The sequence below is a fragment of the Squalius cephalus genome (genome assembly GCF_949319135.1).
Source record: "Squalius cephalus genome assembly, chromosome: 5".
Lineage (NCBI taxonomy): Eukaryota > Metazoa > Chordata > Actinopteri > Cypriniformes > Leuciscidae > Squalius > Squalius cephalus.
The window spans coordinates 45,828,425-45,855,398 of record NC_137126.1 but is presented as its reverse complement, the minus strand read 5'-3'; the positions used below and the strand labels follow the sequence as shown (position 1 = coordinate 45,855,398).

The 26,974-nt window shown below is 35.9% G+C and overlaps 1 protein-coding gene across 3 annotated transcripts in view; it reads right to left on the bottom strand.

The window, feature by feature from the left end:
- Window positions 1-430: 430 nt before the first annotated feature.
- egflam (EGF-like, fibronectin type III and laminin G domains) overlaps window positions 431-26,974 on the bottom strand; it is a 28,763-nt gene continuing 2,219 nt past the window's right edge. Inside the window, exons 2-25 of one of the 3 annotated variants that reach the window (XM_079872465.1) lie at window positions 23,932-24,041; window positions 22,607-22,693; window positions 22,094-22,120; window positions 21,885-22,002; window positions 21,654-21,789; window positions 19,330-19,496; window positions 17,955-18,067; window positions 16,278-16,344; window positions 15,945-16,189; window positions 11,408-11,508; window positions 11,221-11,321; window positions 10,565-10,709; window positions 10,012-10,201; window positions 9,263-9,388; window positions 7,079-7,322; window positions 6,844-6,955; window positions 5,870-5,986; window positions 4,479-4,659; window positions 3,591-3,614; window positions 3,377-3,455; window positions 3,150-3,293; window positions 2,956-3,039; window positions 2,698-2,801; window positions 431-1,637 (exon numbers count right to left, since the gene is read on the bottom strand). In XM_079872465.1, the coding sequence (XP_079728591.1) occupies window positions 1,486-1,637; window positions 2,698-2,801; window positions 2,956-3,039; window positions 3,150-3,293; window positions 3,377-3,455; window positions 3,591-3,614; window positions 4,479-4,659; window positions 5,870-5,986; window positions 6,844-6,955; window positions 7,079-7,322; window positions 9,263-9,388; window positions 10,012-10,201; window positions 10,565-10,709; window positions 11,221-11,321; window positions 11,408-11,508; window positions 15,945-16,098 (2,058 nt within the window). In that variant the 5' untranslated portion in view covers window positions 16,099-16,189; window positions 16,278-16,344; window positions 17,955-18,067; ... (4 more) ...; window positions 22,607-22,693; window positions 23,932-24,041 and the 3' untranslated portion in view covers window positions 431-1,485. Of the gene's footprint in view, window positions 1,638-2,697; window positions 2,802-2,955; window positions 3,040-3,149; window positions 3,294-3,376; window positions 3,456-3,590; window positions 3,615-4,478; window positions 4,660-5,869; window positions 5,987-6,843; window positions 6,956-7,078; window positions 7,323-9,262; window positions 9,389-10,011; window positions 10,202-10,564; window positions 10,710-11,220; window positions 11,322-11,407; window positions 11,509-15,944; window positions 16,345-17,954; window positions 18,068-19,329; window positions 19,497-21,653; window positions 21,790-21,884; window positions 22,003-22,093; window positions 22,121-22,606; window positions 22,694-23,931; window positions 24,042-26,974 lie in introns of all 3 variants that reach the window. The other 2 variants (XM_079872463.1, XM_079872464.1) reach the window with 2 other exon arrangements.

The following is a 26,974-nucleotide window of genomic DNA, read 5'->3' as shown; positions in this document are numbered from 1 at the left end:
CGTTAAACATGAAATTATTGTGCAATCTTTTTAAACATTTCTCCTTATATTGAACTTTTCTGGCATACACTTTTGATCATCTATCAACTCTCAAAAAGGGTCTCTTCAGGGCTTAGATTAAGCCAGGATTATTCAATTAGGACATTTAAGTAGCTTTTATAAACGACTAGCCTTAGAAAAAACATTACTGGTGTACATCTTGAGACAAAATAATAGCAGTAACATATTTTAAGATACTGCTTTCAGTTAAAACAGCTCAAACATGCATTTTACTCTGGGACTAGATTTAAGCCTTGTCTATGAAACCAGGGGATTATTCTTATAACTATATATTATTTTTAACATACAAAATTAAAACAGTAGGGCAGGCTATATGTAGTTTTAAATACTATCTACTGTTCAGATTTTGTTTAGAAAAGATGCATAGTTTGGCTTCAATAACTCTTTAATACAAGCATCTGCTAATTGACTTTACAATAAATGTAAAGATACACCCACGTAAAATTAAGTGTCTGACATTCTTTTTATTTTATGAATAAAATCAGTAAGTCACATTTTTGATGGCAAAATGATAGGCTTTTTAAACATCAAGGCAGAAAAAATTAAGAGATGCATTTTTTTTTTGCAGACATCCATTAACTTAATAAAGAGCTACAGTAAAAAATAAACAGCTACAGTAGCTACTAAAGAGTCTTTGGGATTCATAAAAGTTTGTAGCTAGAAGGAAAAGAGAGGCAGAGCCTCTGATACAAAAGACAAATCACATCACTTTGTCCTTCCACCACTAGCAGCCTAAAAACTCACAGTGCAAAGATTTTACCTCAGAAGAGAGAGAGACATACTACTCTATGACTGACTCTTCGAAAGCTCTATTCATCAGAATGAATCTTCATCTATTAATTCAGCAGTCTAAATACTGATACAAAATTAATGATAAAAAACAAACAAACAATAAACAAAAATACAGTTGCCCCAACCATTGCTCTTGAAGGGAACAATGTAAATACACCTGACTAGGTTTGAACAGGAATAGGTTGCTGATTCATTAGAGCCATAACAGGAGAGTTGTAGATTTGAAAAAGAAAAAGTATGTAATAATATGCAGCAAATTTTGCATAAGGAATAAATAACCTCTGAGCTCGCCCTGTCTTCAAACATCTGCATGCTCACTTATGGAATAAGATAACATTTACCATGATTCAACGACATGCTTGAAAACCTTCAGTTAATTCAGTGAAAGTGCTGAAGCTAAACAAAAACTCCAACTCTGACTGTTATTGCAGGAGTTGGTGTATAACGGAGAATTCAGAAAACACTTTCATCTTTATCTTCATCAGATGGAGGGTAATGTTTGGGTCTTTAATTATCTTATAGCTTATTGATGATCTTCCCAGCTGAGTCAGTGATATTTGTGAGCTGCTGTTCCTGATATTCATAAGTATGTTGTTCTTGGTCGCTGATCTGTAGCTGGTGTGTTTGAGGTGTTCAGTTGGTGCAGGTGTTGATGTTCTTGCCGTCAGCTGCATCGTCCACCAGAGACAGATGGTAGTCCGTGGCGAGAGTGAAATGAGAAATGCATCCCACTAAACCTCGCATGTACTGCCTGTTAGTGTGCAACGCAATCTCCTTCATCCCACCTGGAGAGACAGAGCCAAACTTTCAAATCAAGCTTGAAATCAAAATCAGCACCAGAACTAGACAAATACCCACACACACACTGCTGTTCAGAAGATTTTTTATTATTATGTTTTTGAAAGAGTCTCTTATTGCTCACCAAAGCTTAATTTATTTGATTAAAATACAGTAAAACTATGAAATATTATTACAATTTAAAAGAAGTCTTTTCTATTCGAATATATTTGAAGATTTTATTTCAGTGATGCAAAGCTGAATTTTCAGCATCATTACTCCAGTCTTCAGTGTCACATGATCCTTCAGAAATCATTCTAATTTGATGATTTGATACTCAAGAAACATTTATGATTATTAACAGTGTTGAACATTTTTGTGCTGCTTTAAACTTTTGTGGAAATCTTGATACAGTTTTGCAGGATTCTTTAGAAAGTTCAAAAGAACAGCATTTATTTGACATTATAACATTATAACTGTCTGTACTGTCACTTTTGATTAATTTAACGCATCCTTTCTGAATAAAATTATTAATTTCTTTCAATATAATTTATTTGTCCGGTAGTGTAATTACATTTTTTTATTTTATCCACAATATTACATGAACATCTATTGTCATTATTATCAGCATAATCACCAAATTGGAATAAAAATAGAAAACTCGTATTTAAAACTAAAATACAAGGTAAAAATGGAAAACTTGTATTTTATGGAATATTGCAGTATTTATTATAAATGATTTATCTGTGCTCATCACTAGTTTTTTACTCTTTTTCCCCTTATAATCTTTAATCAAAACATCTTCCCCTTCCTCCCTTCTCTGATGATGTGTTTACTGGCGTGTGGGTGGAGCAACCTGTCACTCACATGAGATCCACCAATAGCAAACCACAACCATCCAATCCATTCCCCATGACAATATCAAGTCCCGCCCTACATCTTTTCTTGTTTGAGAATCCCTTTCACTCAGATATAATTCACAATAGGGAAGAGAAGACCACCACAACTTCCTTTTCACGCTGACTTTTTTCATCTTTATCATTACAATTAGCTTGTGTTGCTTCTTACCAATGTAAAGGTCACCGTTGATGTTCAGCTGTCTCATCTTACCCGGAGATCTGCCCGTTTTAGCTCCGTAATCATCGACAGTTAGTTTACCAGACTGGCCATCCCTTCAAACAGAGACAAACATGAAGGCTTGGTAAAGCTCTGTAAAGCTACAGCCCTTTTAAATGGTGCAAATTCCCTCAAATTCTTCTACATATGACAGTCTATAAAGAAAGACATGCTGAATAATGATTTGATGCAGTGTGGCACATGTCTGACCTGACAGCCTTCACTCTGTGCCATTTCCCATCACTAAATGTGCCATTAATGACCACAGTGGCGGCTCCACTACCAAGATTATAACTGTAAGGAGAATAAGAGATGTTAGGGTGATGCTTTTGATCCTCTATTATAAATTGTCTGCAAAAATGCATGAATGTAACATGCAGACGCGAGCGGACATGTCTTTATACCTGAAAATGAGCGCTCCGTCTTGAAGGCCGAGAGACAGGTAGTCACTGTTGGCTCTCATTGGACTCTCCCCCCGCCATAGTAAAAGACCGTCTTTGGACGTGCTCTTAAAACGCATGAACATGTTTGTTCTGGAACCTGATATCCTGCAGAGACACGCAACATTATATTAGGATGCATGCAATGCACAGAACCTTCATACTGAGAATATAATGTGAAAGCAAAAAACCTTTTGAGGATATCTCTGTTGTCATATGTCAGATAGCTCCGTCCAGTGAACTGAGGGATCTCTATTGATTCAGTGACAGCTGATACAACAAAAGTAAAAGAGTGCAGAGTTATTTAACGTCCACTAGATGGCAGCACACATCATGAATTCACTAAAGCCATTCTTGTTACTCAGCAAACAAATGAGAGACATTCTGCCATAAGCAAGCACTTACTGTTTAAGCAATAATTCCCACATTCTGCACAGTGAGAGCACAAAACAGAATAAAAGAAGCTTAAGAAAGGGTTTGAAGTATTATGGAAGAAGTCTGCAAAGAATATCAAAGCAACGTCTCAGTCTAAAGCCAAACGCAAAATACAGTCTGTATACTACAGAAGGAAAGGGTTCAGTTAGTGCTCAATCCTTCTCTTGGAGATCTGCCTTCAAGCTGAGTTTAATGTCAAACCTGTACTAATAATATAATGTGAAATAGTATGCAGGGTTCCCACACCTTGGTTAACTTCAAATTCAAGGACCTTTCAAGGACTTTCCAGGTCCAGTACCCTCAAATTCAAGGACTTAATGTGGGGACACATTTGTTGTGTCCAACAACAAACGCTGAGGTACCATTGTAGTTTTGTGAGCGTGTGAACATCATGGCAACGTTCAACACAAAGTTGTTGAAAGTTCTCACTCGGGAAACACTAAACGTAACGCATAAATGCGTGTAACTAACGTAAATCAAGCAAGCTAGTGTGCATAGACCACAAAGTGTTGGTGAAATAACACATGAGCGGACCATAGGGAATAATATGGAATTTTTTCCAGAAAACTTTTTGCACAAAATAAGTTCAAGCACTTTCAAGGAGCTGTATCTATGTGTGTTTATTTTCAAAAACTTTCCAGGGCCTTGAATTTTTTTTTTTTCAGATTCACAAACTTTCAAGGATTTCAAGGACCCGTGGGAACCCTGAGTATGGAGTATGCAATGGTAAGTAGTCTTTAATCTCATTTTGTATTTAAAAAAGCCTGATGAAATAATAAGCCATTATAGGAGCATATACAGTATGCTTTAGAGTGTGTGTGTGTGTGTGTGTGTGTGTGTGTGTGTGTGTTTTCTCACCTTTCTGACAGTGTTTCCCATCATACCCAAGCGCACAGTCACAGTCGTATCCGTCCCACTTGGGTCTGCATGTTCCCCCATTAGCACACGGGTTCTCCACACATGGGTGAGCTGCGTTCAACACGTTCACCCCAAAAGCCTGACCTGGATTCAGCTCTATACTGCGGTCATTCAGAGAGATCTGGGTCAGGAGGAAAGACTGAAAATTATTTTACCATTTTAAGATGAAATCTGCACATGATCACACACACCATAGGATTAAAGGGTTAGTTGCCCTAAAAATGAAAATTCTGTCATCATTTACTCATTCCAAACCCGTAAGACTTTCGTTCATCTTCAGAACACAAATGAAGATTTTCTTGATGAAATCTGAGAGCTTTCTGTCCCTCAATTGACAACTACCACTTTTGACGCTTCAAAAAGTTCATAAAGAGATCATAAAACTAATCCATATGAATTGAGCGGTTTAGTCCAAATTCTCTGAAGAGACTCGATCACTTTATATGATGAACAGATTGAATTTAGGCTTTTGTTCACATGTAAACATTGATCAGCGACCATGAAAAGACGCTTAACAGTACTTGCTTGACGTACAAGAAACAAACCTCATTGGTTCTTGCTGAAACTCAAACATGATGCGTAACACGAGAATGAACCTCATTGGTTGTCACACGTCAAACAAACATGCTTGAGCTGCCGTTTACCACAACTGATGTGTGAGTTGATGAATGTTTATATGTGAATAAAAGCCTAAATTCATGCAGCCTAAATTTTAATTGCAGCATTGAACACTAACTACACATCTTCGGTCTCATATTGAATTAACTGCAGTTGAATTTAAAGGAACATGCCGACTTTTTGGGTCTTTAGCTTATTCACCGTATCCCCCAGAGTTAGATAAGTCCATACATACCCTTCTCATCTCCGTGCGTGCCGTAACTCTGTCTGACGCACCCACCGCTAGCCTAGCTTAGCACAAAGACTGGAGGTAATAAAGACTGTATCCGGTTAGAAGATGGCTGTGTCTTATGTGACCTTGTTATTTGAACACGCTGTGACTATACAAATCACAACATGTAAATAGGAAAATGGTGGCGTCATTTTGTCACTTATTGGGAGCAGTATGCTAGCTGGAGCCATTTACCTCCAGTCTTTGTGCTAAGCTAGGCTAGCAGTGGGTGCGTCAGACAGAGTTACGGCACGCGCGGAGATGAAAAGGGTATGTATGGACTTATCTAACTCTGGGGGATACGCTAAAGTCCCAAAAAGTCGGCGTGTTCCTTTAAGCTACTTAGAAATCATGATTATTTGTTAACGTTGTTATGTGGTTGTCAGGGGGCTTTGGGTGTTTGTAGTATCTTTAACCAGTTATCTACCGTCTAAACTAGTACCTTCTGAACCGTTCCACTGAAGGGTCTCAGGACGCCAGCGCTCGTCTTAGTAATATCATAATTAGGAACTCCTCCAATATAAAGAGGAGAACTACACTTTATCTGTGTAAATGCACCCTGAGAAAGAGAAGAGAGAGAAAGATTATTATTACAATACAAAACGACCTAAGAAAGCATTCAGATCCCTTGTATTATACATTTATTTCTGACAGAATAGATTTTGTTGTCATTATCTGATGCACAATAGCCCACACAACATGAAAAGTGTTAAAAGGTTTTCAGTCTGTCATTAAAGCAATAAATAAAATAATATACAAAAATGTAGTCCAGTTCGAAATGTGTATATTGGAACTAAATGTGTAAAGGTATATGCATATATTCATTTTAAATCTAAATACACCAACAAAAAGTTAAGTAAGATTGTTTTTAAATTAGAGCAAGGGCACGTTCAATTGATCAAAAGTGACATATTACAAAAGATTTATATTTCAAATAAATGCTGTTCTTTTGAACTTTCTATTCATCAAAGAATCCTGTGGATTTTTCTTTTTATAACAGTTTCCAAAAAATATATTTAAAAATATCAAAATATACAGTATATAAAAAAAATATCACCCACAGCACAACTGTTTTCAACATTGCTAATAATCAGAAATGTTTCTTGAGCAGCAAATCTTCATATTAGAATGATTTCTGAAGGATCATGTGACACTGAAGACTGGAGTAATGATGCTGAAAATTCAGCTTTGATCACAGAATAAATTATATTTTAAAAATATATTACAGTAGAAAACAGTTATTTCAAATTGTGATCATATTTCACAATATTACTGTACAGTGTTACTGTATTTTTGATCAAATAAATGCTGCTTTGGTAACAAAAGAGACTTGTATCCAAAAAAATTTAAACCTACCAACACCAAACTTTTAAATGCTAGTGTATATGATTAAAAATTATATAAAAATCTCTTCACCTCGGCCATGCCTTCCACCGGCCTCTGGTTGTCTACCTGCAGAATGCCATTTTTTGCTGTTCGAGACACACGCAACTCATGCCACACATCCAAAGTGACGGCCTCTTCACTCCTGTCAACAGAAGCAAAAATATAGTTTCTGGTCCTACACAATATTTGACACCTGTGGATTCACAAACATCTACTAAAACGGAAAAGAGACTCAAATGTTTAGCATTTCCACTGTATACTCAACCTGATGACACTGACTCCCGAGCCGCAGTCGAAGCGAAACTCCACATATCCGCCCACCAGACTGACTGACAGGAAATCCCGGCTGGCGGCATCATCCGTGTAGAGGAGCGTGCCGTCGGGATTGGTCGGCTGGAAGGTCACCTCAAACTCCATGAAGGACAGGTAGTTGTGGGAGGGCTGAGGCCAGGGGGCGCTGGCGTACGAGAACATGCTCTCGTTAAACTGGGGTAGAGACAACAGGAAACCTGGAACCATTGAGAAATATGAAGTCAGGTCAGTGGCATAGACTGTAAAAAATAGGTCAGTGGTTGCATCCAAAATCGCATACTTCCATACTATATAGTAGGTGAAAAACAGTATGTGACAAAAGTAGTATGTCTGAATTCACAGTACTCATAAAAGAGTAGACAAAAAGTACCCGGATGACCTACTACTTTCAGCGAGATTCTGAAGTGTGTATAAGATGGACATTTACTATCCCATGAGGCCACGGGAGAGGATTTGTGAATGGCAGTGAAGTGACGTAACTGGGTCACATGATAATGACAGCATGGCGAATGTAGTACGTCCAGATTACATTCATACTATACACCATCATACTATAAAACATCCTTTTTTAGCGGTCGTGAAGTAATTACTTATTCAAAATAAGTACCTACTCAAGAGAGTATGTGATTTCCGACATTGGTCGCAGTTGGTGGATAAAAATGGCATTTGCACTTGATATTTATGATCTGACATTTCTGATAAACGATATTTATAATATTGCAAAATTCATTTTGAAATCTGAAATTGTAATTGTGCAATTACTTCTTCCTCATTTGTTAATATGCAGATTTATCTGTATTTATTGTCTATGTAAATAAGTTTATCATTCTGTGCAGTTACAATTGTATTTATTATTATTGCTAGTACATTTGTCATGGTTCCTGAATGTGAACTGTACAGTATGTCACTGTATGTCATATATCTTTATGGTTTTGCACTCTGTGGTGTTTTCATTTCTTCTCTTGTGAAAAAAAAAGTGTGGTTAGTTGTATTGAATGTGCACTATAAATCCTAAAAGCATGTTTTTTGAAAAAAAAATAAAAATTGTGATAACCAGATTTTCAGGTTAAGTATTTCTTAACCTAAAAAGAGCACTTACGTTTTAAATCATTATGTTTTAATCTTTAGTCGTGCTTTAAAGTACACTTATTTTGATGTGATGACTAACATATTAAAGCATACTTGATTATATTTTTAACTTTAGTGTTTTTTGATATTACATTTAAAGTATATGAAGAGTTCAGATGCAAAAGCCATCTGAAATTTTCTTCTAGAATGATCATTTTTATCAAGCTCGTATAATTAAGTTCAGTAGTTTCACTTTAATGACAATTAATAGGTCATTTTCATTGCTATTTAAGTGAAATTACTGAACTTAAATATACAAGCTTGTTAAAAATGATCATTCAAGAAGAAAATTTAAGATGGCACTAAGAGGCTTTTGCATCTGAACTCTTCATATATATTTTAAATGTACTAAATTGCAAATATATCTAAATGCATGACATACATGTTTCAATAGAAATTACATTATTATATTTTAGTTACCATAAATGCTTGTCAGTACATTTGGCAGACCACTAACCTTATTTCAAAGACAACAGAAGTAATTATGAAATTACATATAAAGATGTACTTAAGCGAGTCAAAAATCCACTCTGAAGTTTAGATAACTGCATTTAATATAAATTTAAGCTATAATACATTTTAATTTAATTATAAATAACATGCAATTAAGTGTCCAATACTATAACATTAGGTTCGCATTTAAGTATATTCTTTCAAAAATATATTATTTCCGTAATAAGTACTCTTTTTTTCACAAGGATTCCCCATCACACAGGAGGGAAGAGACATTAAAAACCACTTGACTTGACTTAGTATACAGAAATTATAAATGTGAGTGGTGCTTGTTTCTGCCACAAAGCAAGTGTGTGTGTGTGTGTGTGTGTGTGTGTGTGTGTGTGTGTGTGTGTGTGTGTGTGTGTGTGTGTGTGTGTGTGTGTGTGTGTGTGTGTGTGTGTGTGTGTGTGTGTGTGTGTGTGTGTGAGAGTGTGTGTGTGTGTGTGTGTGTGTGTGTGTGTGTGTGTGTGTGTGTGTGTGTGTGTGTGTGTGTGTGTGTGTGAGGGTGACTCACTCTCCTCACAGAGGAAGCCCTTATAGCCCAGAGGGCACAGGCAGATGAAGCCATCCGCTCGGTTGGCAAAGCAGATTCCTCCATTAGCACAGGTGACCTTCTCACACACACTGTTGCTGCACTCGCCTGAAACACACAGAAGAGAGGAAGATGCTTTGAACACACATACAGTGATCCCTAAAAGTATGTGGACATTTAAACATGTCTATATATCATTGCATTAGATCACTACACTACAGATTAGTTTGGGGTCAGTCATTTTTTATAATTTTAATAATAATAAAAGTCTCAGCAAGGGTGTGTTTATTTGATCAAAAATACAGTAAAAGCATTATTGTAGTGAAATATTATTACAATTTAAAATAATTTTATATATATTTTAAAATGTAATTTATTCCAGTGATGCATTCTTGTCACTTTTGATTAATTTAATGCATCCTTGCTGAATAAACATATTATTATTATTTTTATCTTACAGACCACAAACTTTCGAATGTTAGTGTAAAATATTTACTTGTACCTCATGAGATTTTAAGCAGGTAAACAAATAAAATATTAAGTGTTTTATTTTGATTGCTATTATTTTTAAAATTATGCATTTTAATTTTACATTTATGATTTAATTGATAGATTTTCATCAACTCAAAATAGCAAAGCAAGTGATATTTATTCCAAAGAAAAATAGACAAGCATACTTTAAACAAAACATTTGAGAAAAAGAAGAAACTTATAGTTATTCTCGAACTAACCAATGTCTGCTCCGCTCAGTGCATTTCCTTTAGGCCAGGGTCGGATGTCAGTGGCTTTGCTGTTGACCGTCAGACTCTGCATGCAGCCCTGAAACCCACGATTGGTCCCCACCGCCCTCACCAGCCAATAGCCATTCGGAGCTCCACCCAAAAACAAAGGCGTGCGGAATGTTATTTTAGTGTACTGACCCTGAGAGAGAGAGAGAGAGAGAGACAAAGAAAAGAGGTTGTTAGATACATGTTATAGTCCTGGGGCCAGTTGCATAAACACAGCCTTTATGTTAAGACAGCATCTTAAGGTCTTGTATGACCCACTAGCAGTTAGTCAAGGGGCAACCAGTCTTACTTTTTGGCTTTAAAATTAGGCCAGTCTACGTTTTTATGTAACTGATTTTTTAAAAGGTTATGAACAGTCTTATTTTTTTATGTCTAACTTGTAAGATTAGCAACCAGGCCCTGGATGCTGAATGGTCAATGCAGTGTATGACACAAAACCAACTGTGTACGTGTGAATATCACAGTATGCTGTGTTTGTGTATTAAGGCATGCGTACCTGAGAACGGCCTGATACTGGTGTGTCGTTATCTAATCGTAGCCAGCCATTCATGCCGTCTCTAAATATTGTGACAGTGTGCCACCGACCAATCACAATGGAGCTGTCACTCACGATCTGCGCCGCCCCCGTACCGCAGTTAAACCTGCGCACACGATAGTCAAGATCAATTACTAATAATCAATGTAAATTCAGAGAATTAAAAAAATTAAGAAATGAATCAAGACTCAATAGCAGAAGTGTAATTTGCACTTGCAAGGAAGCAAAAAAATATTTTATGTAAAACAATGAAAAAATGTGTGTTTTAGCTTAATATTAATAGATGAATAGATATAAGTGGAAAGAACAATCATGATTCAATATAAGCAAATAGTGTCAGAACAACAAACAAACAATCACAATCCAGTATGCAAATATTAATATGAGTGTGAATGTATGTATTGCAATAGTTAATAAGGTCTTTTCAAAGTATAATCTTACTTTTTTAAAGTATGAAGTACAGTTATTTCAAATACAGAGCACATCTAGGGTGAAAAATAGGTACAAAACAAAGCTTGGGTGAAATCTGCATGAACTGAAAAGTAACATCAGAAAAATTGTGGAGATTAAAGTGTTTGCAAGAACCATAATTAAGACTCAGATTAAATTGGAGATACCTGTAGTGTAGTTTCCGCCGTACGAGGGCCAGAGAGGTGAAATCTCCTCGACCGTGTTCATTCTCTCCACAATACAACAGCAGTCCATCCTCAGCCTCTGCCTGAGAGGTCAAAGCAGTGATTCATAAGAGTCCGGTCTCATAAACCTCTCAAACGCTTCAAAGTCTGCCTTTGTGTGTGATTATACCTTAAACTCCAGACTGATCTGGAAGCTCTGGTACGAGTTTTTAAGGGGTTCAAACGTCATGTGAGAATAGCCATAGAACTTCGGGAAATTTACCATCAGACCTGCAGAACACAGACATGTGGTTACATTAGTTTTGAAATCTTTTTGCATAAACACACCCTCATGTTATATTACTTGGGAGTCCATAGAGCCAAACACTGTGACTGAAGGTCATGGAAAATGATTTCTTTCAGTCCATTTGGAGAAGCTTTCTGGCCCGGTATCATCTTCTGTGACGGAGTTGGGATTACAGAGTGTTTCATCTCTTGGGCACAAATCCCATAGTTCATTACTGCCATGTTGATGTACAGTCACATTCACAGAGCTACAACATGACCCTGCACAAACACTAATAAACCAAAACTGAAGGTCATCTAAACTACTGTTCAAAAGTTTGGGGTTGGTAATATTGTGAAATATTATTCAAATTTAGATGACTGTTTTGTATTTAAGTATATTGTAAAATGTAATTTATTCCTGTGATCAAAGTTGAATTTTCAGCATCATTACTCCAGTCTTCAGTGTCACATGATCCTTCAGAAATCATTCTAATATGATGATTTGATGCTCAAGAAACATTTCTGATTATTAGCAATGTTGAAACCTGTCATGCTGCTTAATGTTTTTGTGGAAACTGTTTTTGTGCACAAATCCTTTTTTTTTTTCATTATTCTTTGATGAATAGAAAGTTCAAAAGAACAGCAATTATTTGAAATGTCTTTTGTAAAATTGTACGTCTTTACTTTTGATCAACTAAATGTACCCTTGCTGAAAAAAAATATTCATTTCTTTCAAAGAAAAAAATAAATACCGACTCCAGCCAAACTTTTTCTAGTGCTACAAATAAAGGGTCAGAAAATACACTTTTACCAGATATAAATATTTAAAATCGACCATCTTTCTCCACTAGGAATATGGACTAAAAGAGAGACAGACCACAACAGAAGTACAACACAATGCCCTTAACAGCATGTGTATGCGCTGTTAAGGGCATTTTGTTGTACTTCACAATCAAGACTCAATAGCAATCACACACATATATATAAAATCTTCATATATGAAGAGTTCAGATGCAAAAGCCTCTAAATGCCATCTGAAATTTTCTTCTAGAATGATCATTATTATCAAGCTTGTATATTTAAGTTCAGTAATTTCACTTAAATGACAATGAATAGGTAATCTTCATTGCCATTTAAGTGAAATTATTGAATTTAAATATACGAGCTTGATAAAAATGATCATTCTATAAGAAAATTTCAGATGGCATTCAGAGGCTTTTGCATAGGCTTCATATATATATTAATATATGAAGAATTTGTTCCCATGACTTATTAATTCTTTCCCTCATTTTAGTAAATGGTGACCAAGTTGAACTAATTCGTTTCCTCATTTTGATATAACTAAAACTAGAACAAATTATTACAATGTGGCCACGATTCACTTAAAACTATAGAGAACAAATTAGTAAAATGTGCTGACATATTAATAAGTCAAGGAAACGAATTGTTAATTGGTGACCACGATATACATATTTTTTTGTCCACATGTCATGTCAGGGCTCCATAGTGTAAGTTTGGAACTAATGGAAAGCATAAGCGCTCCCCCTAGAGGCTGAAGGAATATGTGTTATATATATATATACAGTATATATATATATATACGTCTGCTAGGCTTTTATTACCCAAGATGATGTTACTTTTGACACTCAAAATTAGTTCAGCTCCTAGAATAGTGAGGTTTCAAGAAATGGCAATTTTCAGCAAAACTCGTATATATTGCAATTAAACATATTGAAACTGGTATGCAATACTGTGAGAGATTTAGAACAATGAAGCAATATCTAGTCTGTGGAGTCGACTTGTTTTAAAAATGTTATTGAGCTCGCTCTGAAAAGGTTAGACAGAAAGAGAAATCCCAGGGGAATATACAACAGCACATGCAAACCGCCATTCTCAAAGATTACACACCAACAGACCTCAGAGAAGACAAGAGAGAGACAGAAGGAGGAAACAATCAAATGAAAAAGGAAAAGAGAAATTATTCAAGCATCTGAGAGAGCGTTTAGTAGATTTCTAAGGCTTTAGATCTTATTTAATCAAACTTTTGGAGAAATGTGTTGGTTAGTTTGGGTGTTGCTTCAACCCACGGACTAAAAAAAAAAAACCCTGCAGCAACAGTGTAAAAGTAGCCCAATTCCACAGAGAAACTGCAGACTTGGCAACACTGGACACAGTTCACACTTTTTTAGCCAGTCAGCAAAACACTGGCTGCTTCTCAATACTCAAATTGATGCCTCCTCGTTTCCTCACTCCTGCAAGCTCTAGCCTGTGACCCCGAAACCAATTGTACTCAGCCATCTTGAAGGACTTCTCAATTCTCTGATTGCACCATGAGGAACGAGGAAGCTTCCTGAGGAGTCATGAGCGGGGATACACAGGTGTATCCTTCCCTCGCAAGCTAAGGCGCGAGGAAAGAGAAGAAAGGAAACGAGGATGTGCAAATAAGAAATGAGAAGCACCCTCTGTCTGCATGTTTAGGTTTGCAGACATGTCCTTAGAGGGCAGGGTGTTGGTGAGAGGACGTGGTCTAATTCAATAATACTATTTAAAGGGATAGTTCACCCAAAAATGAAAACTCTGTCATCATTTACTCACCCTAAAGTCATTCTAAACCTGTTTGACTTTCAAAAGTCAAGATATTTTGAAGAACATTGGAAACTAAACAATATTGGAGCCCATTGACTTCAAAAAAAAAAAAAATCTCAAAATATCTTCTTTTATATTACACTGAATAAAGAAACAAACTGTTTTGGAACAAGATGAGGGTTACTACAACAAAACAAAACAAATTAAGGCTAAATAGAAATATTTCACCAAAAATAATAATATTGAAAATGACAAAAGCCCAAACTAAATGACTAAACCTTAAACTAAAATGAAAATGAAAAACTGCTATTCAAAATATTAATAATACAAGAGTTGTATATAAATACTAAAATAACGCTGTTCCAGCCTGGTCGACAAAAGTTAACTAATAAATATGATGATAAATATGATGATAAATATGATGATGATATATATATATATATATATATATATATATATATATATATATATATATATAGTATACAGTGCTATGCATAAGTTTAGACACCCATGCTAAAGTTGACTAAAAAGAGGAATAAAAAAATCATCTTTTGGAAATTGAACTTAATGCCTTAATTAAAAAAATTATGAAAAATCCAACCTTTAAGGACACAAATGCCAATCTCTAGGTATGGTGAAGGCTATGTGATGATGTGGGGCTATTTTAATTCCAGAGGCCAAGGGAACTTTATCAGGATGCATAGTATCCTGGATCCATGAAGTAACTGGCCTTTAAAAATAAAAATCTGCCTGCCTCTATGGGAATTTAACATAGGGGTGTCCAAACTTATGCACCCTGTATTTTAAGGAAGAACATTTATTTATTTACGATACATTATTCATTCACAAAGAAAATTGGTGTCCTTAAAGGTTGGATTTTTCCTAATTTTTTTAATTAAGGCATTAAGTTCAATTTCCAAAAGATGATTTTTTATTCCTCTTTTTAGTCAACTTTAGCATGGGTGTCTAAACTTATGCATAGCACTGTATATATATATATATATATATATATATATATATATATATATATATATATATATAAACACCTCCGATGCAAAACCCTCTAAAAGCCACCCATGTCAAAAATTAGATAATAATATTGAGTGAAAGCTCTCCGCACATAGTATATGTTCATCAAATACTTTCACTTCAAACTCACTAAATCCCAGCCTCGGCCCATTCAAAAATGTCGGTACTTAGGTAGAAACCTATACGTAGGAGACTGATAAAAATGTTAATATTAAAGAAAAACGTTAGATGGATTTAGAGACTTTTGCATCTGAAGTCTTTTGTATATATATATATATATATATATATATATATATATATATATATATACTGTATATATGCATATATATAACTACATGCTAATTTCTATAGGTGGCACTGCACACATTACATGCATATACATTTCTTTGAATATCTTTGAAATTTTAATATTCAATTCTTCTTCTTTACATTCAATATCAAATTGCAAATCTGCATCCTGTTTTCTACCTCAATTCAAATTCTGGAATTTAATTAGAATTTAAAGATATGCTTAATTCACTTTTTAACCCCATGTTCCAAAACAGGGACTAAATTGTTACAGCTGTTATTTTAGTATCACTTATATACTATTATAGTTTCTTTTAAAATATTTTGAATTGGATTTTTCTGTTTTGAGGGTGAGTAAATGATGACAAATTTTCATCAAGTCTGGTGGAAGTTAGCAAAACGGTAAAATCCCTTACAGCTCAATTTTTGTGTTGTGAAGCCCCGTCCACAGTGAAATCGTATTAGTAATCTAATAAAACTAAATCATCAAATATGTACTGAACATATTCACTCTGAAACAGACAGAACTAACTAACCTTCTGAGCAGAGGTCCCCCTGGCGACCGAGGTTGCAGTGACATCGAGAGCCGCCGGTATCGTAATCATTGATGCAGAAGCTGTCAGGAGGGCAGACCGTCTCGTCACATGACACGTCGTAGACCCGGGCTCTTTCCCCTTTCCACGGTGTCATTGACGGACTGGGAGATGGCACCGCAGGAGAAGGCGTAGTAGGACCGGCGCCTGTCAGTATAATGGGTGTGGTGGTTGTCCTGGGGGCGGAGCTAGCGACCGTTGTCATGGTTATAGTTGTTGTTGATGTGATATTTTGGGAAGCAGGTGTACGCATCCTAAAAATAACATTTCCGTTACCGGGTGTCCCGACGCGGGAGCGTAGCTGAGACCGCCTGCCACTTTTCTTACTGTTAGGAAACTTAATCTGCAAAAAACAGATAGATGAATGCCAGAAAGATTAATAACAGCGCATTCTGAGTGACAAGATGTTGTGTATCTATTGTGTATACAGTTGTATTTATTGTATTTATAGAATCGCGATTAATCGCATCCAAAATAAAAGTTTGTTTTTACATAATATATGTGTGTGTATGGTGTATAATTATTTTCTATATATAAATAAACACACATGCATGTATATATTTAAGAAATATTTGCATGTATATACTGTGTATATATATTTATATTATATATAATTTATATTATATATAATTATTTTATATATAAATAACACATTTTTCTTAAATATATATGCATGTATGTGTATTTATATATAGAAAATAATTATACTCCATACACACACATATATTATGTAAACACAAACTTTTATTTTGGATGCGATTAATCGCGATTAATCGTTTGACAGCCCTAATTATTTTATAATGTTTCCTGAGTTGCACTTATGTTAGTATGATTTTAATATCAAAAAAGGTCATAATTTAGAAATAAAAAGCTATTTTCTACCCTAACCCTCATTGAAGGGGCGTGTCTGTTGGGAGACTTCAGTGTGAACGCCCACCGCTGTGATTGGCTAACATATTTGCATATGAAATAAGTATTACACGTGAAACGCTCTCGAATATCTGTTTAGCATATAAATGCAGTGATCTCGTCGATTATTGCACTCTCACAAATGCTTTCATCATAACTAACAGTGCAAACATGATGTAAATAAGAGATTCATTGTGCAGTGTAGACAGCGTCTTTGATTATAACGGGAGTTTTGGCGAGAGTCTAGAACTCAGTCACTGATAAACTCGCGCTGTGATTGACAGCTCCAGCAATTATAAAGAGAGCGTTCTATGATTGCTTCATGTAGGCCTATATAACTTAATCACAATTTAAATAACATTATTTTCATGCTACTAAGAGAAACAATGTGAAGCTGACAGTTTAGTCACTGGCTTGATTTACTAATGCATAAACAGCAATAAACGATTTTGAGACAAAGAACGTCTGACTGTACATGAATCATTATATATCAGAAATCACTGGTCACAGATCAGGCATTAGAATTAACACAGCTACTTACATGTTGTGTCATTACTGACAGGTCCATATCTTACAGTAAAAGTCTGTTTGCATAGCCTGCGCCGAAATTGTGACTGATTTACCCAAAGAATCCACAGTGAAATGTACAGAACAAATGAATAATGCTCTACTGAGACATTCCCCCATTCCTAGCATTAGGATCCTTTGGAAGGTAATGTTATTTTTAGTCCAGTGATCCTGATCCTCTCTTCTCTCCTTCTCATCTAACGAATGTGCCAGTGGGCGGGGCCAAAGACGCAATGATGTAGAAGTAGGTATAATGAGGTATAATGTGACATAATGTGACGAAATCTGAAACGAGTCATCTTGGGACTTTGGTTTCTGGGATTTTTAATGACCACAGAGAGTCAGGACCTCGGTTTAACGTCTCATCCGAAGGACGGAATTTGAATTGTTGCGTGATGTTTTTATTGTACAGTGACCTCTAACATGTCAAGATATCAATGTAAATTGACCCCATTAAAATCACAAAAGATCGCTCACCTCCTCAACGAAGACGTCATAATCTGAGTCATCGATTTCAAACCCGTCCTCATCTTTCCTCTCAGAGTTTGAGATGTAGACGTCAGAGTCTCCACTGCCTACATCCATTGAACCTGTTTTTAAAGCAGGGGATCGTAAACTTCTGTCATAAATACAGTTAGCAGGGGAAAAAATCATCATGATTTCATGCACAGAACTCATCTGACTTTCAGAAACAGAAGGTTTCTAAGGCTTGTTCATGTTGCACACAATTCTGATTTGTTAGTTGGGCTCACGAAGCATAACTATTACTATCTCACTTGCTTATTATCATAAAAGATTCTGTAAAAACTTCAGTGCGTAACTTGTCTTGCCACATTTGCCGTAGACCCATGAATGAGGTGTTGTGTCCCTTATTGCGGAGGTGTGCTATGACTTTTACACAACGGGTGAAAAATCAGGCAGAAAATCCCACAGACTTAACATTGGACAGAACTTTGGGACATCATATCTGGCAACCAGTTACAGCACATGAGTAACCACCCCATAGACTTCCACTGAAAAAAGGGGAGAGGGATATCAACGGCCCTGTTTACACTTGGTATTAAGATGCGTCTTGGTCGATCGGATCAGAAGAAGATGAGAGAAACACATTCCTGTTTACACCTGGTGTTTTAATCCATCTCTTTTGTCCACTTTCAAACACTTCTGTCCTGATTTCTTCGAGGGGAGAGTCTATGGGTGGGTAAATGGGTTTTCTCAGATCTTTCAATCTAATGGATTAAATAAGCTCGCGCAATTTACATATGAACGTGAATGGAGATGAAGGAAAAGGGAAAGAGTTAAAAGGCATGCCCAATTCAGTTCTGGCGCACAACCCTAAAAGTTACATGTGAGGTGCTCTTAATCCAGTTGTTTTTGAGTGAATCCAATTGGTTGGAATACGACGCCAACCGAACTATGGCAATGCTCTCTTGAAACTGTGTAGCTGAATGAGTTGCTGTGATCTGATGTGATTGGACTCTAAATGTGTGTGGGGGGGTCTATGCTCTTAATCCGTCTGCTGGAGGGTTGGGGGCGGGTAACTACTGTAGCTGTAAGCCTCCTCCAAGTGTGTTTGTGTGACATTGAGGAGGGTCTTCCCCAAAATGAGCAAGCTTTAAGATGCTTAATTTAATTAGTCTGGTCTTTCCAGCCAGCATGCACACACACAAAAAAAAACTGCTTAAATCTGTGAGGAGCATCCAAACTCGTACACTATGTATTATGCAAACCACACATAAGTAGTCATTTAGACCCTTTTATCCACTGTACACATATTAAAAGACAAATCAAGGGCACAATGGCTACGGTGCGCACCAGCAACCTTACGGTCATGTTGAGCGCTGTAACTTACCGAGTGTGCGCACGGGGTTATTAATGGCACTGGGAGGACTGATCCCATGTGCGTTTACGGCTCTGATGACAAACTGGTACTCCGTGTCAGGGATCAGACCCTTGAGCACCATAGAGTTCGGCTCTACTGGCTCTCTGATGTACGTCCACTCAGTGTCCATCTCCGGTCTGAAACACACACACACACACACACACACATTACCAAACCATTGCCCTGATTTTCTGACGAAACTGTGAAAGTTGCTTGTGCAAAATTCGTAATGATGATGCTAGGGTTTTGCAAGGACGTGGATTGGGACCCTTTTTCAAATACTGTGATGAGGCATTTCCACAGTAATTAACATTGTAAATCTACCTTTAAAAAAAAAAAAAAAAAAAAGTACTTTTATAATACTATACTTTCTTACCTTGGCATTAAATTACAGAAAACTGGTTAACGTTGCTGCGTATGTGTTTCTAATATGATGGCTGAGGCAAATTTGACATCTTTCTCTCTTCTGAACAATGTAATCAATCTCTCAATGCTTTTTCCTATTTGGAACGTCATAGAAATCTATGGTGGATTGTCATCTGATTGCTATTGAGATAAATGGGAAAGCAAAAATGACATTTGTTGTAGTTTCCGTGCACCACTATAGAAGTTTATAGAAGCACTATATCAAACCATGACAACTTCCACTTCTGCTATATTACCCAGATTATGTGAAAGGTTGTTAATCTGAGAATCAGACAGTCTCTGGTGGGGGGTCTCTCCTAATCTGCTGGAGGCCACTGTTCTATTGAATCATGCTGCATAATTATCAATGAGTATCAAAAACATGCCGATTTCAAACCCAAATGCACATATGTGGACGCCTGGACACGCTCCACTGAATATATTTAGTAATGCAGTTTTTTTTCATGATCTTAAAAATAATCTGTACATATAATGCATCAATCTACTACACAAAAAAAATTAACACATGTCCTTGCAGTATGAAACAGGTGTACAGAGTGCAATGGAACAGAACAGAGAAACGTTTTTAAAGGTTTAACAAATTTTACACCTTCTTAAAAAGCAGCACACACTGACACACTGTTAAATGGATCACTATGGATGTATGCCATTCAAAAGCTTATATTCCATGTTGAAAGCTTATGTTAATTTGTATTATATACAAATAGTATATAATGGTTTATGTTAAAATGCTTGAAATTTGTTCATAAATATAATATAAATAAGAATAAATATGAATCATGTCAATAAATGTATGAATGTTATTTTCATTTAAGAAAAAAAGTGATAAAAAAGTTAAATGTGTATATATAATGTTTTCTGATATTAATTAGAATAATTATACTTATATTAATAATAATAAATATAAATCAGTATACATTTAAGGTACTTCTGCTGCATCACAAGTTTATGATTTCTTTTAAAGAAGCATCCAAGGATGCACCTCATGAAGTTGATGAATGCCTTTAAAGGGATGGTTCACACAAACATGAAAATTCTATCATCATTTACTGAAGTTGTTCCAAACCCGTATGAGTTTCTTTCTTCTGTTGAACACAAAAGAAGATATTTTGAAGAATGTCGGTAATCAAACAGATGACGATAGCCATTAACTTCCATAGTATATTTTTTCCTACTATGGACGTCAATGATCGGAACTGTTTTTATGACTTATTTATTTTTCTGAATTGTAATAATAAAGAATCGGTCGGTCAGTTCTCAGGAACTCATACACACATTAGAGCAGGCTGTTGTGTCCCGCGGTTCAGAGTTTGATGTGTGTGTGGTCATGCAGACTGTGTGTTGAACTGGCCTGAATGGGTTAGTTGTGTTCTAGAACAGTAACGACCACAGAAATGCATTAGTTGCATGAGTCATCTGGACAGGGTAAAGATCACACGCAGAAACATCAGTCAGTCTAGTTTTAATAGATGCACAGAAGACTTTCGGGGAATGCATTCTTTGAAAGAAGATGAATGAAGATTAATAGAATTTTATTTTGTCTGTGAAGTCGACTGAAAATGTTTTTCACATAAAAAAGCTGCTATTGTACAAATCTTGAGCTTTTCTGTTTCTTTTCTGTTTCTATCTGCACCGCCAGTCCGTCCATCCATCCATCCATATCTGCGTCTATCCATCCATCCATCCATCCATCCATCCATCCATCCATCCATCCATCCATCCATCCATCCATCCATCCATCCATCCATCCATCCATCTCTATGTCTATCTATCTATCTATCTATCTATCTGCACCGGCCGTCTGTCTGTCTGTCCATCCATCCATCCATCCATCCATCCATCCATCCATCCATCCATCCATCCATCACCTGATATAAGCCACCAGGAAGTATAGCACAGGTGCACTTCCTTCACTTTCTCCATGTTGCCATGACAGGGCCAGTTCTGTGTCCGACACGGCGACCACTTTAGGCTGGGTAGGAGGTGTCGGAGGCATGCACTTTTCTACAATTTAAGAGAAAAATATAATGAAAGTTGATTCATTCTGTTAGGTAAATTCACGCTGATCAAAATGCATGTTTAGTGATTAGTCTGCTCACCGTGAGAGCCAGTGCTGATGTCCCGGGGCATGCTGGGTCTGCCCTCCCCTGCCCAGCCGTACGCACCCACACTGACACGGTACTGCGTGGCCACCTTCAGCTTCCCGATCACCACATCCTAACAGAACACACACACACGGGAACAGCTTGCCATGCACAACAGCACCATATGGCATTAACAGAGAATCAGATATTGAACATCTACTCACAAAGCTCGCTTGACCATCAAACTGACCCTGTAAGACAAAATTCATCAAGTCAAATTGTTCACTTCAACTGTGGTAAACTGAAGCCTCACAATTACTATCTGATCATTCAGAATTTATTATAAAAAAAAAAATTTTTATTATCATAAATGTTTTAAAAATGATCATAAATAAAATGCAATTTATACATCTTAATTATAATTAAATGTTATATATAAATATATGAGTGTATGTTATATATAATTAAAAAATAACTATAAACATGTTTATATATATATATATATATATAACTATATATAGTTATATATATAGTTATATATATATATATATATATATATAGTTGTAATTATTTACAAATGTTGTTTATAATGCATCAAATACCTATATACAATATACACTTAGGTAAATGTATACATAAATGTATCATAACCATAAATAAAATGTAATTATATAATAATGTATTGTTATTTTTATTAGTAGTAGTATTATACCAAATAATAAAGAGGTTGTACATACAGTTGTGAGCATTTCTAAACTCAGCGGGACTTCCAGCACAACAGCATTGCTGGTCGGACGATTATTCCTCATCTCCGTGTAAAACACCTGGGCAACAGAATAATTTAATATTTACATGAATATTCTAATCTGGAACCCATTGCTCTTAAATCATTCCTGTAGTGACATCTATTCAGCACCAGTGTAGAAATATGAAGAATAAGAGAGTTTTCATTAGGGCTTGTAATACCTGATACCAGACCTGAGTGTTTTAGCTAGTCTTTATCCCATAAGCTTTTTTACTTACTTACTTTACTTGTAAGCAACCATAACAACATTAACATAAGTTAACAGAGACTCAAACAGAGAAATCATAACACTCAATATGATGGCTTTGGTCCCGCCTTCACAAAGTTGTTTACTCAAGAACCATTCAAATACCAGCCGGGAATATTATATTTAATTAAAACTAAAAATGAAATCCATAAAAATAGCTGTGTCCCAATTCGCATACTATCCGAAATGAGTATCCCAAAGATACCCGGATGATCTTGGTTTCCGGTTAGAATCCGGAGTGCAGATCCGTTCACACTCTAGCATTGCCCACAACCCATTGCGTTAGACGAGGATTCGATTAGAACCACAAACATGAATAATAAGCGTTAAAGGTTGAGAGGATTGATTGATTAATAATCAGTATCTAAACTGACGAAAATATATTTATTCAATGTTATCCACATTATATTTCATCTGAAAAAACATTGTGAACTTTTATAAAGACACGTTTGGTCATTAAATTTTAAATGCATCATTATGGAAAGCAAGATCAACATGCTACAGCATTTCTCTCCGATACGGTAGAATATTCAATTAAATTGAATGTGGAGGATTTGAACTGAGACAAGTTTAAATGCACATAACTAAAACACAAATTATGACGAGTATATCCCAAAGCTCTTCGTGTGTGAATGAATAAAATATGTGAATAAAAGTCTAAATCAAATCTGTTCATCACATATAAAGCGATAGAGTCTCCAGAAAATTTTGACTAAACCACTCAGTTCATATGGATTAATTTCACAATCTCTATGAACTTTTTGAAGCATCAAAGTGTCTGTTGCGTAGCTGTCAATGGAGGGACAGAAATCTCTCAGATTTCATCAAAAAGATCATCATTTGATTTTCGAAGATGAACGAAAGTCTTACGGGTTTGGAATGACATGAGGGTGAGTTAAATGACAGAATTTCCATTTTTAGGTGAACTATCCTTTAACACTGACATATGATGAACAAGTGATATGTTCTTGAATCTGCAGTTTTCCAGTTTACGCTGGACGGGTTTGTACCTTGTATCCAGTGATAGTGCTGACGTGTCTGCGGGGCATCTTCCACCGCACACTGAATGCAGTGCAGTTCACCGTCTCCAGCTGGATGTCCAGCGGTGGACTCAACCTCTCTGAGAGGAACCACAGATCACATCACAAATATAACACAACATACCTTATCATTCATCAGTTCATATCCACATTAAAGATCTTGCAGAAACAGCTAATAATTAGTTAATGTAACTCATTCAGTGGTGTTGAAAGGTTGTAACAAGAAAAAAAGGAAAACAGAAGAATATAAAACAGGCCGTTTTTAGATGCATTACAGATGATGCCTGTGGATAAGGTCATTGCTAAATGTCTCACTCAGAGTAAAAAGTTTGATGTCTACAGCGCTGATGCACAGTTGTGTGTGTGTGTGTGTGTACTTGTACAACTATCTTTGTGAGGACCAGTTTGAGTTTTAGACCATTGGAGTGAGGACAAAGATTAAAGTGAGGACATTTTGGCCGGTCCTCACTTTCTGAGAGCCTTTAAAGGCCTGTTTGAGCGTCAAGACTTGGTTTAGGGATAAGGTTATAATGAGGTTAAGGGTCGGTTTAGGGTCAGGGTTCGGGTTAGGCACTTAGTTGTGATGGGTAAGGTTAGGGTAAGCGGCTAGAGATTGCTTTGTGTCAATGAATATCCTCAAAGATAGATGTAAAAGAATGAGTGTGTGTGTGTGTGTGTGTGTGTGTGTGTGTGTGTGTGTGTGTGTGTGTGTCGCTGCTACCCGTGACAGGAAGACAACACCACAATCAAACCACAAAGATGGCTAGTGAAATATCCTATGGCATACTATGGAAGTTAATGGGGTCCATCTACTGTTTGGTTACTGACATTCTTCAAAATATCTTCTTTTGTGTTCACCTACCAACACAAATATTAGGAATATTGCATTTATTGTTTCTACACTGTAAACGTGATTTTTCCAAATTTTACAAGAAAATACTATGCTTTTGGTAACACTTTACAATAGTCTCATAATAAATAAATAAACCGTATTGTAAAGTATTCCCATGTTTTTCTACTTTTACAGGTTTACTATTACAGTTTTTCTAAAATTTGATGTGTAGTTCAACGTAATTTTACTTGCTGTTTCTTTGTAATTAATAGAGACATTTAGACCTACTAGCATTTCTGCATGCAAATTGTGGTTACACTTTACTTAAAGCCTTCATATATAACACATTATAAAAAGTATTGTAATGCACCTTATAATGCAATGTGTGTTCTCATGAAAAACAGTTATAATACATTATAACACATTAAAACATGACAAACAACCCATGTCAGATGTAACAAGGAATCTGCAAAAATTATAATGCATTGTAACTTTGGCTACAATTATTTATGAAAAGATGCAATGCATTATAATGTATTTTATGAATACCTTTATAATGCCTCATACATAAAGGTTTTAAGTAAAGTGTTACCAAAATTGTTTCTACACCAGATGTTTTTCAGTGTATCCCGTGATCCCATCATCAACTCTTGCCTGCAGTAGTCTCACAGAAACGCATTATTTATTCCAAACGCATCACTTTCTCCTTTCAGATCATTAACAAGATATTGCGTTCCCTCAAAATAAACACACATCAAGACATTTCACTTAAAAGGTTTGTAGTCATTAGAGAAATCGAGTCATTTGAGTCTGACTAATACGCTCTTTGATGCACGTTGCATGTGATCTTGGCTCTGATATATCTGTTATGATTTGCAGGTGTTTGTGGCGCAATTAAAACACTGCCTTCTGAAAAGAAACCAATCTGAACCGAGACTAATCTAAAAACATAGAAACAAAGCATGTTACCAGAGCACAGTGCAAAATTAAAACATAATGCACTGTGAATGTAGTGAATAACGATCTCAAATACACAGAGCCATGGAAAGCAATTTAGGAAGGATCTCGCATAGTGAAATTTTCCCATGAAACTTAATACAATATCTGAAAACACGTTATAATAAGGTTAATTTGTTAACATTTACATTAGTTAACATGAACTAACAACAAAAATCCTTCTAAAGCATTTATTAATTCTAGATAATGTCAACTAGTACAAAAAGACAAAAGTTGCATCTGTTAATATTATTTAATGGGCCTGAGCTAACATGAACTAACAATGAACAGTTTTATTTTTTATTAACTAATGATAACAAAGATGAATAAGCACTGTAACAATGTATTAACTAACAATGAGCAACATATTTATCAAACATTAAAGGAGAACTCCGGTCAATTTTAACATTGAGCTCATTTTTTTGTACATTTGGAGTGCTGTCAATACAGAGAACAACGACAAAAATCGGTGTTGCCTACACCGTGTTATCCTCTTTTTAAAATTTGCACCCTGTTGACTTCAATGGGGCAAGTTTTAAACCTGCTTTTAGCCTCTTAACATCCTTGATGTGTCATTACAAGTGCACAGGTCATGTGAGTGATTCCTTCGGAGTGAACGCGGGTCAATCTGACTGCAGTAGATGTGAAAGATATGAATAAAAATGATATTTATTTAGCCAGCGCTCATACCTGTATTTACATCCTGTTTTTGGTCAAAGTCCATAGTAATCGATTGCCGAGTTCACGCGCATGATCATAGGTACTAAAACAATGCGCGTGAACTCGACAATCGATTACTATGGACTTTGACCGAAAACGGGATGTAAATACAGGTATGAGCGCTGGCTAAATAAATATCATTTTTATTCATATCTTTCACATCTACTGCAGTCAGATTGACCCGCGTTCAATCTGAAGGAATCACTCACATGACCTGTGCACTTGTAATGACACATCAAGGATGTTAAGAGGCTAAAAGCAGGTTTAAAACTTGCCCCATTGAAGTCAACAGGGTGCAAATTTTAAAAAGAGGATAACACGGTGTAGGCAACACCGATTTTTGTCGTTGTTCTCTGTATTGACAGCACTCCAAATTTACAAAACAATGAGCTCAATGTTAAAATTGACCGGAGTTCTCCTTTAATAGGACCTTATTGTAAAGTGTTACCTGATATCATATAGAAA